Genomic DNA, 18377 nt, shown 5'->3' with positions numbered 1-18377 from the left:
TTGAGATAAACTTTTGTTATTGACCAAATACTTATTTTCCACCATAACTTGCAAATAAATTCATTAAAAGTCCTACAATGTGATTTTCTGGATTTTTTTTCTCATTTTGTCTGTCATAGTTGAAATGTACCTATGATGAAAATTACAGGCCTCTCTCATCTTTTTAAGTGGGAGAACTTGCGCAATTGGTGGCTGACTAAATACTTTTTTGCCCCACTGTATCTAACTAAATGCTTGTGTTCCTAGCTCCAACAGTGCAGTAATATCTAACAATTTCACAACAAATACCTAATACACACAAATCTAAGTATAGGAATAAATATATACAAATATATGGACGAGCGATGTCAGAGCAGCATAGACAGATACAGTAGAATAGTGGACAATTTGCACTAATGTAAATAAACATAGATGATGGAACATATACCCTTTTTCTTAACGTGATGAACCGCTAAGGAGACATAAATATTTACCATCTAAACCATGTGTGACCTCTCACCTCTCTGGCTGTCAAGTGTTCTTCTTAACCAGTCCCTCAACAGCTCTCTGACTGAGCTCCACCCTCACTGGGTCTTCTGAGGAGAGGAAGGCTGAAGAGGGATGGAAGGATAAATGGATCAGTCAGTCAATAAAGTGTAGAGCTTCTGTCTATTCTGTCTGACAAAATCACTATTTTAGTAGTTCATTCAAGTAAATAAGGCTTTACGACTGCTGAATACCAACTATCAATCACTTAGATCATGTATTTTCAGGTAGAGATACATCATTGGGATGTCCCTAGCCCATTGAATTTGACATTTAAAATGGTTAAGGTAGGGGGGTTAGGGTTTAGGGTAGGGATGTCCCTAGCCCATTGAATTTGACATTTAAAGGGTTAAGGTAGGGGTTAAGGTTAGGGGTTAAGGTAGGGGTTAAGGTTATGGTTTAGGGTAGGGATGTCCCTAGCCCATTGAAGTTGACATTTAAAATGGTTAAGGTTAGGGTTTAGGGTAGGGATGTCCCTAGCCCATTGAATTTTACATTTTAAAGGGTTAAGGTAGGGGTTAAGGTTAGAGTTTAGGGTAGGGATGTCCCTAGCACATTGAAGTTGACATTTAGAATGGTTAAGGTAGGGGTTAAGGTTAGGGTTTAGGGTAGGGACATCCCTAGCCCATTGAAGTTTACATTTAAATGGGTAAGGTAGGGGTTAGGTTAGGGGTTTACGTTTATCGTCCCAGTGAACAAGCACCAAACCAGCGGTAAGTTGTTGGTTGCAAAGCACTGTACATCAAAAGTGATTTTTATACTCTCAAGTGATGATTTAAATGTACAATTTATATAAATTTGTTTGTAAATGTTATTCGAACATCACACATAAGATGCAGCGGTTTTTGGAGAATATTTGTTGTGCATTTTGTTGTAAAGAATTCTCGCCAGTATTAGCTAGCAACTTACTGTGTCTGGTGGGGGGGGGTCATATATTTTGTACAGTGCGTGAGTGCAGAGTTGGATGGTGAGCCGTGCATTGCATGACGTGCAATTTTGTGCTGTTCCTATCAGGTACATTGTTAAAGATATTATAATGTATATTGTAATTGTATTATTTTGGTAACTAGCCCAGTGAACAAGCACCAAATCAGCGTTCGTGAGTGCAGAGTTGGATGGTGAGCCGTGCATTGCATGACGTGCAATTTTGTGTAGTTCCTATCAGAATAAATCTACATGACTGGTGCTACACGTTGGAGTTCCGTGTCGATGACTGATTATACACAACACAAACATTCCTGAGGCTGAGTCTCAAATAGTCGCCTGTCCCTTTCAATAGCCGGGCAATGGCACACATAGCAAATACACTTTGGGTCTAAATTAACTTGTTCTCAACTGCCCTCCAGGTTAAATAAAGGAGAAAGAAATAAAAATACAAAAATGTAGGAGCAGTATGGACCTAGTCTGTTCATGATATACATCTACATTATGTATTGTTACACCATGTAGGAGAAGTATAGACCTAGTCTGTTCATTATATACATCTACATGATGTATTGTTACACCATGTAGGAGCAGTATAGACCTACAGTAGCTGGCTACTTATTTAGATTTAGTTTGACTTAATGAAACTGCCATAGTAAACATTTTTAATCGCACTAATCAATCAACACATTCATGTCTTTGTATGTCTCAATATAATATTATTATTTTATTAAATCCATTTAAAAGAATCTTTGTCTGAAAATGAAATATGATCCTCAACTCATCAGTTATGGTTGCTGATAATGGGCCTCTTTACACCTATGTAGACATTCCATTAATAAAAAAAATCTGCTTTTTCCAGCTACAGTAGTCATTTACAACATGAACAATGTCTACACTATATTTCTGATCAATTTGATGTTATTTTAATGGACTTCTTTTTTTTTCTTTGAAAAACAAAGACATTTCTAAGTGACCCCAAACTTTTGTTACACCATGTAGGAGCAGAATATACCTACAGTAGCTAGCTGCTGTAATGGCTGTTGGAAGGAGTGGAGGACCAAGATGCAGCGTGGTACGTATTCATCTTTATTTGAACGGGCCACTGATTAACAAAAATAACAAAGAGAATGAGCGAAAACGAAACAGCTCTGTCAGGTGCAGACAGACACAAAAACAGAAAACAACTACCCACAAAACCCATGTAGGGAAAAAGTTACCTAAGTATGGTTTTCAATCAGAGACAACGATAGACAGCTGCCTCTGATTGAGAACCACACCCGCCAAACAACAAAGAAATACAAAACATAGAAAATGAATATAGAATGCCCACCCTTGTCACACCCTGGCCTAACCAGAATAGAGAATAAAAGCCTCTCTATGGCCAGGGCGTGACAGCTACTTATTTAGATTTAGTTTGACTTAAATTAAACTGCCTTAAATGTGATTTAGTAAACATTTCGCACTAATCAATCAACACATTTCTGTCTTTGTATGTCTCAATATAAATGTTTTATTTAATTAAATCAATTTAAAATAATCTTTGTCTGAAAATAAAATATGATCCTCAATTGCGTTTCCCTCCAGTCAGTAGACGGCGATGTGCGTCTTTCAGGCGACGCTGCCAGCGTGACGTATAATCTAGTGGACGGTTCTTCAGAAACAGCTCGTCAAGCACCTCCGTAGCCTGCTAGACGACATAGCCGAAAGATTCAAGCTATTTATACGCTTTCGGTGTATATTTCCTGCTGTGTTTTAGACACACTTCTATCGTATCTACTTGTAAACCTATTCAATATAATATTACGTTATTTTGTATTAGTCAGCTATAGTAGCTGGCTGGTTAAGTTAGCACTAGCCTAGTCGCTAATGATAGCTAGCTAGCTAACATCCCCGAACATGAGCTCCCTAAACTACTCCCCTCCTGTTAAAGAAGAGGAGGTCTGTTGGACGGAGGAAGAAGCTCTGGCGCTGAACATTGTCGTGAAAGATGAGAAGAAAGAGGAGGATGTCACAGTAAAACAAGAAGTAGAGGGTGAGACTGTGAAAGAAGAAGCGAAAGGCGTTTCAGTGAAAGAAGAGGAAGACCCGTTCAGAGTGAAAGAGGAGGAGGATGTTACAATAAAAGAAGAGGAGGAAGATAAAGAGGATGTATTTTTTGGAGTGAAGAAGGAAGGGGAGATTACTGTCACATTGAAAGATGAAGAGGAGGAGAAAGGAGATCTGATTAACACCAGTAAGTACTGCCTTAAATGTGTTTTTAACTTTGATATTCGGAGTTGGCTCGTCAATACCTCTTCAATGGAGGGGCAATAGGATGATGACTGATATGTCTAGAATCAGACGACGTAGATAACAAGTTACCCCTTGTTTTCTCCATTCCGTTTCCCCAAAAATTACTTAACATATATATTTGAGAAGGGTCTATATGCTGACCGCAGATTGGGGGGCACGGCATGTAGTGATGATTTACTACACACCGTGCCCCCCAATAGTGCCATGCGAGAGTTGGGTTGGCTACACCAAAGATTATGATGTACTGACAAGATGTCTCTCCGTTCTAACAAAGGGAGTCGTTGTCCACAAAGCTGCACTGCGGGTTGTCTAGCTCCCACCTATCCTTTCTTTGGATTGGTGGACACATCTTATTATTGTAAACTATTGTTTATATTCTAGGGTTGTTGTCGTCAACCGCCTGTATTCAATGGAGAGAGATGCTAAGCTACTAGCATGAATATGCATAGCGATCTGATGACAACTCCTAGAGTGTTTTCTAACAAAGTTGTCGGTATGTCACGTGTCCACATAATAACTTAAGCGTTAAGAAACTTCTGTTAGATCTAGTAAATCTCATGTAGCAAATAAGCCATTCATTTTGTTGTAGACCAAATTCGACACTTTCCACATTGGGTTGATAGTTGTTTCCACTTGGATACAACCTACTGTAGCCTACTGGCATGACCTTCAGAGAGACAATCTACTGTAGCCTACTAGCATGACCTAGAGAGATACAACCTACTGTAGCCTACTGGTAGACCACACTATCTAGAAAGTTTATCTGTATTTTTCGTAGCTGTCTACATACCACCACAGACCGATGCACGAAGACCACACTCAATGAGCTGTATTCCGCCATAAACAAACTGGAAAACGCTCATCCAGAGGTGGTGCTCCTAGTGGCCGAGGACTTTAATGCAGGGAAACTTAAATCTGTTTTATCTCACTTCTATCAGCATGTTAAATGTGCAACCAGAGGGAAAAAAACTCGAGACCACCTTTACTCCACACACAGAGACGCGTACAAAGCTCTCCCTCGCCCTCCATTTGGCAAATCTGACCATAATTCTATTTTCCTAATCCCTGTTTACAAGCAATAATGAAAGCAGGAAGCACCAGTGACTCGGTCACTAAAACTCCGATGCTTAGTTACAAGACTGTTTTGCTAGCACAGACTGGAATATGTTCCGGGATTCTTCCGGTGGCATTGAGGAGTATACCACATCAGTCATTGGCTTAATCAATAAGTGCATCGATGACATCCCCACAGTGACTGTACTTACATACCCCAACCAGAAGCCATGGATTACAGGCAACATCCGCACTGAGCTAAAAGGCTAGAGCTGTTGCTTTCAAGGAGCGGGACTCTAACCCGGAAGCTTATAAGAAATCCCTCTATGTCCTCCGACGAACCATCAAACAAGCAAAGCATCAATAAGGGACTAAGTTCGAACCGTACTACACCAGGTCTGACGCTCTACCAGACGAGCTAAAGTACTTATATGCTTGCTTCGAGGCAAATAACACTGAAACATGCATGTGAGTACCAGCTGTTCCAGACGACTGTGTGATCGCGCTCTCAGCAGCCGATGTGAGTAAGACCTTTAAACAGGTCAACATTCACAAGGCCGCAGGGCCAGACAGATTACCAGGACATGTACACTAGGTCTATGTTATTTTTTGGTGAAGTTATGGGCCAATTGGCATACACTTAGTGTACAAACCCTCATTGTCAGGCTGATGGTAAAAGCTTGCCAAAGGGCATTTTACTGGTTGAAGTGTTGAAGAATAAAACAGTTGATTTGTGACCAGTAACACAAAAATATTAAGATTCAAAAAAGCCTTACAATTATAATCCAAAAGAAGTGTGGGGTGCACTCATAAGCAACCTGGAAATTGAGGCTATTTTTGCTGTCAGCCTATGAGAACTCCCCTGAGTTTTCCCCCACTGTGGTGAATTAGTGAATAGACACAGGACTTAAAGTGAGTTTCCTTGAGTAGCACTCCCGATATTGCACTTCATGGCTACACTGATGGCATAACCCTTTACAGTGGATTTCCTCTGTTGTGGGCCTTTAAACATCTGTCTGACTTTGTTGTTCACACAGGAGAGAGAGGTGACTATCGTGGATCCTCTGGGGAGCCTCAACAACCTCATGATGCTGACGAGGCAGAGAAGAGTCTCTGCAGATCAGGACACCCCAAGAAAAACCAGCAGAGACCCAAAGGAAAGAAAACTCACCGCTGCTCTGACTGTGGGAAGAGTTTTGTTTTCTCAGGACAATTAAAATCACACCAGAGAACACACACAGGAGAGAAATCATATAGCTGTGATCAATGTGGGAAGAGTTTTACTACATTTAACAATCTGATGATACACCAGAGAACACACACAGGAGAGAAACCTTATAGCTGTGATCAATGTGGGAATAGTTTTGTTTCATCTGGCCTTCTGACTGTACATCAGAGAATACATACAGGAGAGAAACCATATAGCTGTACTCAATGTGGGAAGAGTTTTACTCAGCTAAGCAACCTGATTTCACACCAAAGAATACACACAGGAGAGAAACCTTATAGATGTACTCAATGTGGGAAGAGTTTTACTCAGTCAACCAGCCTGATATCACACCAGAGAACACACACAGGAGAGAAACCGTATAGCTGCGATGAATGTGGAAAGAGTTTTGCTACATCTAGCAATCTGACACTACACCAGAGAACACACACAGGAGAGAAACCTTTTAGCTGTGATGAATGTGGGAAGAGTTTTACTACATCTAGCAAATTGACTCTACACTACAGAACACACACAGGAGAGAAACCTTTTAGCTGTTCTCAATGTGACAAGAGATACTATGATAAATGTTCTCTGATTACACATCAGAAAATACATGCATGAAGGCGTTGTTTCATGATATCAATGAAATTATGTCACAATGTTGAATGTTTAACAATGTAGAATGAGTATTTTAATGATGTCACAATGTAGAACCCTAAATGTTTGCCCCCTGTTATATTGATTTCAACATGATATGGATATTAGCCTCAGGGGGAAAATCCAGGCTCTGAATTGAAAGAGTACTATTTATATGATTTAACAAAAAGTGAGTAACAAAAAAGTGCTGTCTTACACCTATACACATGGACGCAGTATAATAAATTGGTCTGTAATCAATTTTATTCGCATTCTTACATCACTCCAGTATTTATTTGCCACTTTCAAACATCCCACTGTCGCAGATGCATTTCTCAAATCACCTCATATTTCAAACATTCAGCCTGACAAAAGATACATGTCTTAATATTCCATGCCTCACAATTAAATTAATTATTGCCAATACATATTAACAAAGGGACATTTGGTTTTCATATTTACATTTAGTAATAATAATTATTTATGCAACCAACTGACAATTTTTGGGTACAATTATATTGACATTGTTATCCTGCTTTTAGAATATCATTGTTCATTCTCAGATGTGCCAAACCAAATGTACTAGAGCATGACATTGGGGACTGGGCCCCGATCCAACAACATGCCTATCTAGTGAGCCCTGAAAAGAGAGAGAAGCTCTGCAGTGAGGTGGGAAGTTACTACGGATATTGCAGGAGTTTCCTCTTGAAATCAGACATGTCCGTGGTAAGGACAACTTGGTTGTTGATTGTCTTCAGGGGGGTGTATTCAAAACGTTTTGTGTTTAGCCATGGATCACAATTGATTTTGACTGCATGTTTTTCGTATTGGAGATGAGTTTTGTTTGGGCTCGTTCCAAGGGAACGAGAGTTCTAGAAGCTAGTGAGTTAAAAAAAAATGATTGTAGAAAAAAATATATATTTAGAAATGTGTTTTTTCTTGTTTTTAATTGTTGACAGCCAGTAGACACCATGTTTATATTGTAGAAGGTGAAGCATTGTAGTTCATTTTAATATGAATTGGAAGTTGTTTCTGTTGGTGGTGAGTAAACTTGTCCAACAAAAGTATAGGATATATTTGTTGTCTTAAGGGAGAAGTTGTTACAGGCTTTGGTTTTTCCATTTATGTTTTGAGGTTGGACTTTAGCACATATAGCTCGTTAGCACTGTGAGGGAATTTTCTGTTAAACCTTACTAATGCATGTGTAGCAAAATATAATTATTTAAGCCGAGGCATTGGGCTTGAGATAGGATCTTTACCAAACTCCTATAACATAGAAAAGTGTGTTGATAGAGGCCTGTTCTATCTGTTCTGGGTGTGTAGAATGAACCCATGATGTTCAGACACTCAGCCAAGAATATGACAGAAACTGACTGGTTCCTCTTGATCCTCCACAGAGTAAAGTTTATATCCCGCACACCAGTAACAGAGCTATTGTTTTGCAGCCTGTTTCTGGGGAAAGATTGTGGTGGAGAAATCAGAATTAGCTAAGTAACATAGTTAATTAAGATGTCTTATCTGCAGAATATGCTGATACGAACTATTGACCTCTTGCTATTAGAATGTCTCCTTTCTGACTCTGGTGTTGGCAGCCACACTTCCTCCCTCAAATGGGCCTCAGTCACCTTGGGTCCAAAGAGGGGAGAAGTCAGGCTTATCCATCACATGTCCCTGTTGCTATGCAGAATATCAGCATCGATCACATGTCCCTGTTGCTAGGCAGAATATCAGCATCGATCACATGTCCCTGTTACTAGGCAGAATATCAGCATCTTTCACATGTCCCTGTTGCTATGCAGAATATCAGCATCGATCACATGTCCCTGTTGCTAGGCAGAATATCAGCATCGATCACATGTCCCTGTTACTAGGCAGAATATCAGCATCTTTCACATGTCCCGGTTGCTATGCAGAATATCAGCATCGATCACATGTCCCTGTTGCTAGGCAGAATATCAGTATCTATCACATATCCCTGTTGCTAGGCAGAATATCAGCAGGGAGGAAGGCAAAAGAGATCAGAAGGAAACATTGTTTACATATGTGAACTGTGTGTTTATTGCAAAACATGTGAAGGGATGGCATGAGTAATGGGGAACCAATCACTTGTCTCCACAGTGTATGTGCGTCAGTCACCTCCTCCTAGGGGGAGATTGTATTTGGGGCCCAAGGCCTGGCACAGGATGTGTGGGGTTGGTGTTTGGAACCATTGTACGTCGTCTCTGAAGTTGCACCTATCCTGATATAGTATACAACCCAGAAGCAAGCCTCCTTGTTATTGACTATGGGTAGAATTTCCACCACAGCAACTAGGGCGAACCGATTGGTATCACCTCGTTAGTCAGAATGTGTTGGCTTGTCCATCTTAGGGTTGGATGTTGCATCCAATTGTTAATATTGTAATCAATGACATTTCCTTAGGGTGCTCATTAGTCTTTCAGTTGTTATTCTTCTGTTTTTTATCCTCTTATATTGTGTAGTAAATATGTCTGTTTATTTTCATTGTTTTTATACATTTTTTCCTGTGAAGTCATTGTGTTGCCTCCATGTCTGAAATGTGGTCTATAAATAAAGCTTGATTTGATTTGAACATATTGTAAAACATATGATCCCAATGACCGACCAATCAACACACTCTTGCTAAACCAATTAACAAATATGTGCAAAAGCAACACATATCTTGGTCCATCTTAGTATGAAAAACGGTATAAATTCACTAAATCTTCCACTATGTCAATATAGTGCATGGTATGTAAGTTTAGTATCACTTTTCAACCAACCCAGCGCATTTGTTGAAAATGAACAATTTTGAAATCAACATTACGTCAAAGGATTCAACTACTGAAAACTGAAACAAACATTTGGATCAAACAGATCAATCCCATTGGACATTGGGCTTGATTCAGACCCTGCCAGAATGGCCAGAGATATAAGTTGTAAGCACAGAACCAACACAGACCTTTCATGCATGACTAAAAACACATAAGTATTAGATCTATTGCCCTGGTCTAGTAGGTCACTGCATCAGACACCATTCACAATGCTGGCTGAGGTACGAGTAAAATATGACATTATTTCCTAACCATTCACAATGCTGGCTGAGGTACGAGAAAAACATGTTATTTCCTAATTGTAAAAAAAACACTCCATTATCAACTAGTCTTTCACTGTTTAACCATAATAACATGAGTTAGTCCATAATCATATTCAGCTACTTAGATGTCATGTATTGTCATGTTATGTTCTCTATAATGAAACATCACCAAGTGAAATAAAGTTGATAAGATACTCTTAATAGACATTAAATAAAAAATGGTTGCTCAGAAATCATTAATGATCATGTTGCTCTCATGAAATGAACTAAATATTTGAATAATTGCAAGGATATGATTTGCATATTGCACATGGACCGTAAGAAATCCTGAATGTATTGAAATGCCTGGAGGGGATGTGTTAATTCATAACCCATCATTTATACCTGTTAATTCATAACCCATCATTTATACCTGTTAGTTCCTAACCCCTAATTTATACCTGTTCATTCATAACCCATCATTTATACCTGTTAGTTCATAACCCATCATAAATACCTGTTAATTCATAACCCATCATTTATACCTGTTCATTCATAACCCATGATGTATACCTGTTCATTCATAACCCATCATATATACCTGTTAGTTCATAACCCATCATTAATACCTGTTAATTCATAACCCATCATTTATACCTGTTCATTCATAACCCATGATGTATACCTGTTCATTCATAACCCATCATTTATACCTGTTCATTCATAACCCATAATTTATACCTGTTCATTCATAACCCATCATTTATACCTGTTCATTCATAACCCATTTATACCTGTTAATTCATAACCCATCATTTATACCTGTTAATTCATAACCCATCATTAATACCTGTTCATTCATAACCCATGATGTATACCTGTTCATTCATAACCCATCATTAATACTTGTTAGTTCATAACCCATCATTAATACCTGTTAGTTCATAACCCATCATTAATACCTGTTCATGCATAACCCATCATTATTACCTGTTCATTAATAACCCATCATTAATACCTGTTCATTCATAACCCATCATTTATACCTGTTCATTCATAACCCATCATTTATACCTGTTAGTTCCTAACCCCTAATTTATACCTGTTCATTCATAACCCATCATTTATACCTGTTAGTTCATAACCCATCATAAATACCTGTTAATTCATAACCCATCATTTATACCTGTTCATTCATAACCCATGATGTATACCTGTTCATTCATAACCCATCATATATACCTGTTAGTTCATAACCCATCATTAATACCTGTTAATTCATAACCCATCATTTATACCTGTTCATTCATAACCCATGATGTATACCTGTTCATTCATAACCCATCATTTATACCTGTTCATTCATAACCCATAATTTATACCTGTTCATTCATAACCCATCATTTATACCTGTTCATTCATAACCCATTTATACCTGTTAATTCATAACCCATCATTTATACCTGTTAATTCATAACCCATCATTTATACCTGTTCATTCATAACCCATCATTAATCCCTGTTAATTCATAACCCATCATTTATACCTGTTAGTTCACAGCCCAACATTTATACCTGTTAATTCATAACCCATCATTTATACCTGTTAATTCATAACCCATCATTTATACCTGTTAATTCACAACCCATCATCTATACCTGTTAGTTCATAACTCATCATGTATACCTGTTCATTCATAACCCATCATTTATACCTGTTAATTCATAACCCATCATTTTCACCTGTTAATTCATAACCCATCATTTATACCTGTTAATTCATAACCCATCATTAATACCTGTTCATTCATAACCCATCATTTATACCTGTTCATTCATAACCCAAGATGTATACCTGTTAAATCATAACCCATCATTTTCATCTTTTAATTCATAACCCATCATTTATACCTGTTCATTCATAGCCCATAATTTATACCTGTTAATTCATAACCCATAATTTATACCTGTTAGTTCTTAACCCATCATTAATACCTGTTAATTCACAACCCATCATTTATACCTTTTCATTCATAACCCATCATTTCTACCTGTTCATTCATAACCCATAATATACCTGCTCATTCATAACCCATCATTTGTACCTTTTCATTCATAACCCATCATTTATACCTGTAAATTAATAACCCATCATTTATACATGTTAATTCACAACCCATCATCTATACCTGTTAGTTCATAACCCATCATGTATACCTGTTCATTCATAACCCATCATTTATACCTGTTAATTCATAACCCATCATTTATACTTGTTAGTTCATAACCCATCATTAATACCTGTTAATTCATAACCCATCATTTATACCTGTTCATTCATAACCCATCATTTCCAAGATGGCATAGCAGTTCAGACGTCTTTTGTCCTCGTCTTGTCGTGTCGTATATATATATATTTACAACTTTTTTTTCACATACATTTTATTTTTATTTTCCATCAACTCATCTTCAATACACTCTCCTGCAACCTGCCTCACCAATTGATATGTATAAATACGTATTATTTACCTCAAATCTGCAATCAAATCTGCAATCCTCCAAGAAGCTAGCCAGAAACTCCAAGAAGCTAGCCAGAAGCTAATCAGAAGCTAGTTAGCTTCTTTACTGGCAACTCGTTCGTATTCAGCTAACCACGGTTTGTGGTCATTAGCTATCCTTTAACTCGAAAATCTATCGCCAGTTTTGTACGGCGCAGCGCGGCTCGGAACGGAACATACCGGACCGATTTTTTCTCTCCATGTCCCTGGATTTCAACTGCTCTCTGGACATTCACTCCCGGATCTCACAGCTAGCTGGCTGCTATCCGTGTGTCTATCTGCTTTCGTCGATTCCGGAGCAAACATCAATTACTCCGAGCTAGCGAGCTCCGTCAACCACTCCTGAGCTCCGTCAATCACTCCTGGGCTGCAGTCACCTATCCGGACCCGTTTTACTGCCTACACGGAGCCCCTCCGGGCCTTCACAACTGGACTGCCGACGTTATCTACCCGAAGGAGATCCGGCTGGCTCCTCCGTCGCGACGTTACCTGAATGCCCATCTGCGGCCTGCTAACCGTTAGCTGTCTTACCGGATGCTCTCAGAATAGACAATCGGACAATTTATTTATTTTTATTATTAACATGTTTCTTCTTGGGCCTCTATAACTATATCTATTGTTTTTATTTTTTTGTTGTTGTGTGATTTGGACTAATCCCTCTACAACACGGAACTCCACTAATCTACTGACGGAACGCAAGAGGTGGCTAACAACAGACCTCCATCCTATGCTAGCTTGCTACCGATGTCCTGGCTAGCTGTCTAAATCGCCGTGACCCCAAACCAACCTCTCCACTCCCTGGACCCTTTTGATCACTCGACTAAGGATGCCTCTCCTTAATGTCAATATGTCTTGTCCATTGCTGTTCTGGTTAGTGTTTATTGGCTTATTTCACTGTAGAGCCTCTAGTCCTGCTCACTATACCTTATCCAACTTATTAGTTCCACCACCCACACATGCAATGACATCTCCTGGTTTCAATGATGTTTCTAGAGACAATATCTCTCTCTTCATCACTCAATACCTAGGTTTACCTCCACTGTACTCACATCCTACCATACCTTTGTCTGTACATTATACCTTGATGCTATTTTATCGCCCCCAGAAACCTCCTTTTACTCTCTGTTCCAGACGTTCTAGACGACCAATTCTTATTGCTTTTAGCCGTACCCTTATTCTTCTCCTCCTATGTTCCTCTGGCGATGTAGAGGTGAATCCAGGCCCTGCAGTGCCTAGCTCCACTCCTATTCCCCAGGCGCTCTCTTTTGATGACTTCTGTAACCGTAATAGCCTTGGTTTCATGCATGTTAACATTAGAAGCCTCCTCCCTAAGTTTGTTCTTTTCACTGCTTTAGCACACTCTGCCAACCCGGATGTTCTAGCTGTGTCTGAATCCTGGCTTAGGAAGACCACCAAAAATTCAGAAATTTTAATTCCAAACTACAACATTTTCAGACAAGATAGAACTGCTAAAGGGGGCGGTGTTGCAATCTACTGCAAAGATAGCCTGCAGAGTTCTGTCCTACTATCCAGGTCTGTACCCAAACAATTTGAACTTCTACTTTTAAAAATCCACCTCTCTAAAAACAAGTCTCTCACCGTTGCCGCCTGCTATAGACCACCCTCTGCTCCCAGCTGTGCTCTGGACACCATATGTGAACTGATTGCCCCCATCTATCTTCAGAGCTCGTGCTGCTAGGCGACCTAAACTGGAACATGCTTAACACCCCAGCCATCCTACAATCTAAACTTGATGCCCTCAATCTCACACAAATTATCAATGAACCTACCAGGTACCCCCAAAGCCTTAAACACGGGCACCCTCATAGATATCATCCTAACCAACTTCCCCTCTAAATACACCTCTGCTGTCTTCAACCAAGATCTCAGCGATCACTGCCTCATTGCCTGCATCCGTAATGGGTCAGCGGTCAAACGACCTCCACTCATCACTGTAAAACGCTCCCTGAAACACTTCAGCGAGCAGGCCTTTCTAATCGACCTGGCCGGGGTGTCCTGGAAGGATATTGATCTCATCCCGTCAGTAGAGGATGCCTGGATATTTTTTAAAAATGCCTTCCTAACAATGTTAAATAAACATGCCCCATTCAAGAAAATTAGAACCAGGAACAGATATAGCCCTTGGTTCTCCCCAGACCTGACTGCCCTTAACCAACACAAAAACATCCTATGGCGTTCTGCATTAGCATCGAACAGCCCCGTGATATGCAGCTGTTCAGGGAAGCTAGAAACCGTTATACACAGGCAGTTAGAAAAGCCAAGGCTAGCTTTTTCAAGCAGAAATTTGCTTCCTGCAACACTAACTCTAAAAAGTTCTGGGACACTGTAAAGTCCATGGAGAATAAGAACACCTCCTCCCAGCTGCCCACTGCACTGAAGATAGGAAACACTGTCACCACTGATAAATCCACCATAATTGAGAATTTCAATAAGCATTTTTCTACGGCTGGCCATGCTTTCCACCTGGCAACTCCTACCCCGGTCAACAGCACTGCACCCCCAACAGCAACTCGCCCAAGCCTTCCCCATTTCTCCTTCTCCCAAATCCATTCAGCTGAAGTTCTGAAAGAGCTGAAAAATCTGGACCCCTACAAATCAGCCGGGCTAGACAATCTGGACCCTTTCTTTCTAAAATTATCTGCCGAAATTGTTGCCACCCCTATTACTAGCCTGTTCAACCTCTCTTTCGTGTCATCTGAGATTCCCAAAGATTGGAAAGCAGCTGCGGTCATCCCCCTCTTCAAAGGGGGGGACACTCTTGACCCAAACTGCTACAGACCTATATCTATCCTACCATGCCTTTCTAAGGTCTTGAAAGCCAAGTCAACAAACAGATTACCGACCATTTCGAATCTCACCATACCTTCTCTGCTATGCAATCTGGTTTCAGAGCTGGTCATGGGTGCACCTCAGCCACGCTCAAGGTCCTAAACGATATCTTAACCGCCATCGATAAGAAACATTACTGTGCAGCCGTATTCATTGATCTGGCCAAGGCTTTCGACTCTGTCAACCACCACATCCTTATCGGCAGACTCGACAGCCTTGGTTTCTCAAATGATTGCCTCGCCTGGTTCACCAACTACTTCTCTGATAGAGTTCAGTGTGTCAAATCGGAGGGTCTGCTGTCCGGACCTCTGGCAGTCTCTATGGGGGTGCCACAGGGTTCAATTCTTGGACCGACTCTCTTCTCTGTATACATCAATGAGGTCGCTCTTGCTGCTGGTGAGTCTCTGATCCACCTCTACGCAGACGACACCATTCTGTATACTTCCGGCCCTTCTTTGGACACTGTGTTAACAACCCTCCAGGCAAGCTTCAATGCCATACAACTCTCCTTCCGTGGCCTCCAATTGCTCTTAAATACAAGTAAAACTAAATGCATGCTCTTCAACCGATCGCTACCTGCACCTACCCGCCTGTCCAACATCACTACTCTGGACGGCTCTGACTTAGAATACGTGGACAACTACAAATACTTAGGTGTCTGGTTAGACTGTAAACTCTCCTTCCAGACCCATATCAAACATCTCCAATCCAAAGTTAAATCTAGAATTGGCTTCCTATTTCGCAACAAAGCATCATTCACTCATGCTGCCAAACATACCCTTGTAAAATTGACCATCCTACCAATCCTCGACTTTGGCGATGTCATTTACAAAATAGCCTCCAATACCCTACTCAACAAATTGGATGCAGTCTATCACAGTGCTATCCGTTTTGTCACCAAAGCCCCATATACTACCCACCATTGCGACCTGTACGCTCTCGTTGGCTGGCCCTCGCTTCATACTCGTCGCCAAACCCACTGGCTCCATGTCATCTACAAGACCCTGCTAGGTAAAGTCCCCCCTTATCTCAGCTCGCTGGTCACCATAGCATCTCCCACCTGTAGCACACGCTCCAGCAGGTATATCTCTCTAGTCACCCCCAAAACCAATTCTTTCTTTGGCCGCCTCTCCTTCCAGTTCTCTGCTGCCAATGACTGGAACGAACTACAAAAATCTCTTAAATTGGAAACACTTATCTCCCTCACTAGCTTTAAGCACCGATCAGAGCATCTTACAGATTACTGCACCTGTACATAGCCCACCTATAATTTAGCCCAAACAACTACCTCTTTCCCAACTGTATTTAATTTATTTATTTATTTTGCTCCTTTGCACCCCATTATTTTTATTTCTACTTTGCACATTCTTCCATTGCAATACTACCATTCCAGTGTTTTACTTGCTATATTGTATTTACTTTGCCACCATGGCCTTTTTTGCCTTTACCTCCCTTCTCACCTAATTTGCTCACATTGTATATAGACTTGTTTTTTTTTTTGTTTTTTTACTGTATTATTGACTGTATGTTTGTTTTACTCCATGTGTAACTCTGTGTCGTTGTATGTGTCGAACTGCTTTGCTTTATCTTGGCCAGGTCGCAATTGTAAATGAGAACTTGTTCTCAACTTGCTTACCTGGTTAAATAAAGGTGAAATAAATAAAATAAAAAAAACCATCATTTATACCTGTTAGTTCATAACCCATCATTTATACCTGTTAGTTCATAACCCATCATTCATACCTGTTCATTCATAACCCATCATTTATACCCGTTCATTCATAACCCATCATTTATACCCGTTCATTCATAACCCACCATTTATACCCGTTCATTCATAACCCATCATTAATACCTGTTAATTCATAGCCCATCATTAATACCTGTTAGTTCATAACCCATCATTAATACCTGTTAGTTCATAACTGTTACGGATACAGTTATCCTGTGTGTGTGTGTGTATCCTGTGTGTGTGTTTCTTTTCTCTCCTTCTCCCCTCACAGGTGAAAATCATCACTCCCCAATCAATCAACAATCAATCATCAATCAGAAGACACACCTCCTCCTATTTCCTACCCTATCACAGTTCCTTCCCCATGGTTTAAAAACCCCATCATTTGTTTGCTCTGGGGCAATCTCTAGCTCAATCTCTCTGTAAATGCCATGTCTGTAGGTCTCTGTGTTTCACTCTCGCTTTGTGTCTTAACCTCTCTTTTGTTTAAAGCACCTCCATAGCACTTTGTCATCACCTGTGAGTATTGTTTTTGGTTATGGTGTTTGTGTTGCTGGTGGGAAAAGGGGGAAACCAAGACAAGTCGCCCATGGGCATACACTACCCGTAGGTGAACTTTGTTAAATACACTAGTTAGAACTGGGCGGACCACCCACTGTATTTTTGGTTAGTTAGTTAGCTGTTGTTAAAGTAGGCTAGTCTAGCTTAGGGGTGTTTTTGAATACTTATTGTTTCTTTCCTTGGGTCCAGCTCAGCCCCTTTTCCTGCTCCCCCCATTACCGTGTGTTTATAAATAAACCTAGAGTTTGACGGTAGATTTCTGTTGTCGTGGTTATTTTGTGCACACTTTTACTTTGTCACAATAATAATTTGCATGAGTTATGTTACGGGTCTCATTACCATCCCCCCTAGACTGTCGGGCCAAAAGGGATTCGTAACATAAGTGGGGGCTCGTCCGGGATATGTCATAACTGACACCCATGCCGCTCATGTAGATTGTTGTAGTGGTATAGTTCAGTGTTGAGCGTCATAGCTGAAGTAGCATTAGTGTTTGCTATTTTCTTTGGCACTTGTGAAGTAGTGTAAAATGACTACTTTTGATTTGAAATCCTTTTTGGATAACCCTTCGTGGGAGGTTTTTGACAAATGTCGTAGAGTTGATTTAATGACCTTGGCTGACCATTATTCAGTATCGATTCCGCAGAGTTTAGTTAAGGCGGAGGTTAAACAGCTAGTATTAAATGTATTGTTGGAAGAGCAGGTGCTTGTGTTACCGCTGCCTGAGCCTACTACCCCTGTAGGGGATGTTGCTGCTCCTGTGAGCCCATTGGTGTCTGATAATGAGGGAGAGGCTAAAACACCAGCCACATTGTCCCGTTTTGATCCACTCTCCCCACTGTCAAATGGTGATGCCAGGAGGGATGTCCGTTTAGCACAGTTCCAACTGGAGGTGGAAGAGAGAGCCCAAATTAGGCGAGAGACTCTCCAGTTGGAGATGTGTAAAATAGAGGCAGAAAAAGA

General features: G+C 40.3%; 1 protein-coding gene across 1 annotated transcript; it reads left to right on the top strand.

Annotated features, from left to right (window-relative positions):
* The first annotated feature begins 3106 nt into the window (after positions 1-3106).
* On the top strand, positions 3107-9233 carry LOC115133266 (gastrula zinc finger protein XlCGF17.1-like). Its single transcript, XM_029666322.2, has 2 exons — positions 3107-3685; positions 5835-9233. The coding sequence occupies exons 1-2, from the start codon at positions 3349-3351 to the stop codon at positions 6626-6628; spliced, it is 1131 nt and encodes a 376-aa protein (XP_029522182.1). The 5' UTR covers positions 3107-3348; the 3' UTR covers positions 6629-9233.
* Positions 9234-18377: the final 9144 nt, after the last annotated feature.

The sequence above is a fragment of the Oncorhynchus nerka genome, linkage group LG2 (genome assembly GCF_034236695.1).
Source record: "Oncorhynchus nerka isolate Pitt River linkage group LG2, Oner_Uvic_2.0, whole genome shotgun sequence".
In the NCBI taxonomy this organism is placed as follows: Eukaryota; Metazoa; Chordata; class Actinopteri; order Salmoniformes; family Salmonidae; genus Oncorhynchus; species Oncorhynchus nerka.
This window is presented reverse-complemented; position numbering and strand designations above follow the sequence as displayed.

Excerpts from the sequence above, each read along its gene's own strand:
- LOC115133266 (XM_029666322.2), top strand. The coding sequence starts at position 3,349 with ATGAGCTCCCTAAACTACTCCCCTCCTGTTAAAGAAGAGGAGGTCTGT. Across the intron at positions 3,686-5,834 it reads AGGAGATCTGATTAACACCA|GAGAGAGAGGTGACTATCGT; the intron begins GTAAGTACTGCC and ends TTGTTCACACAG.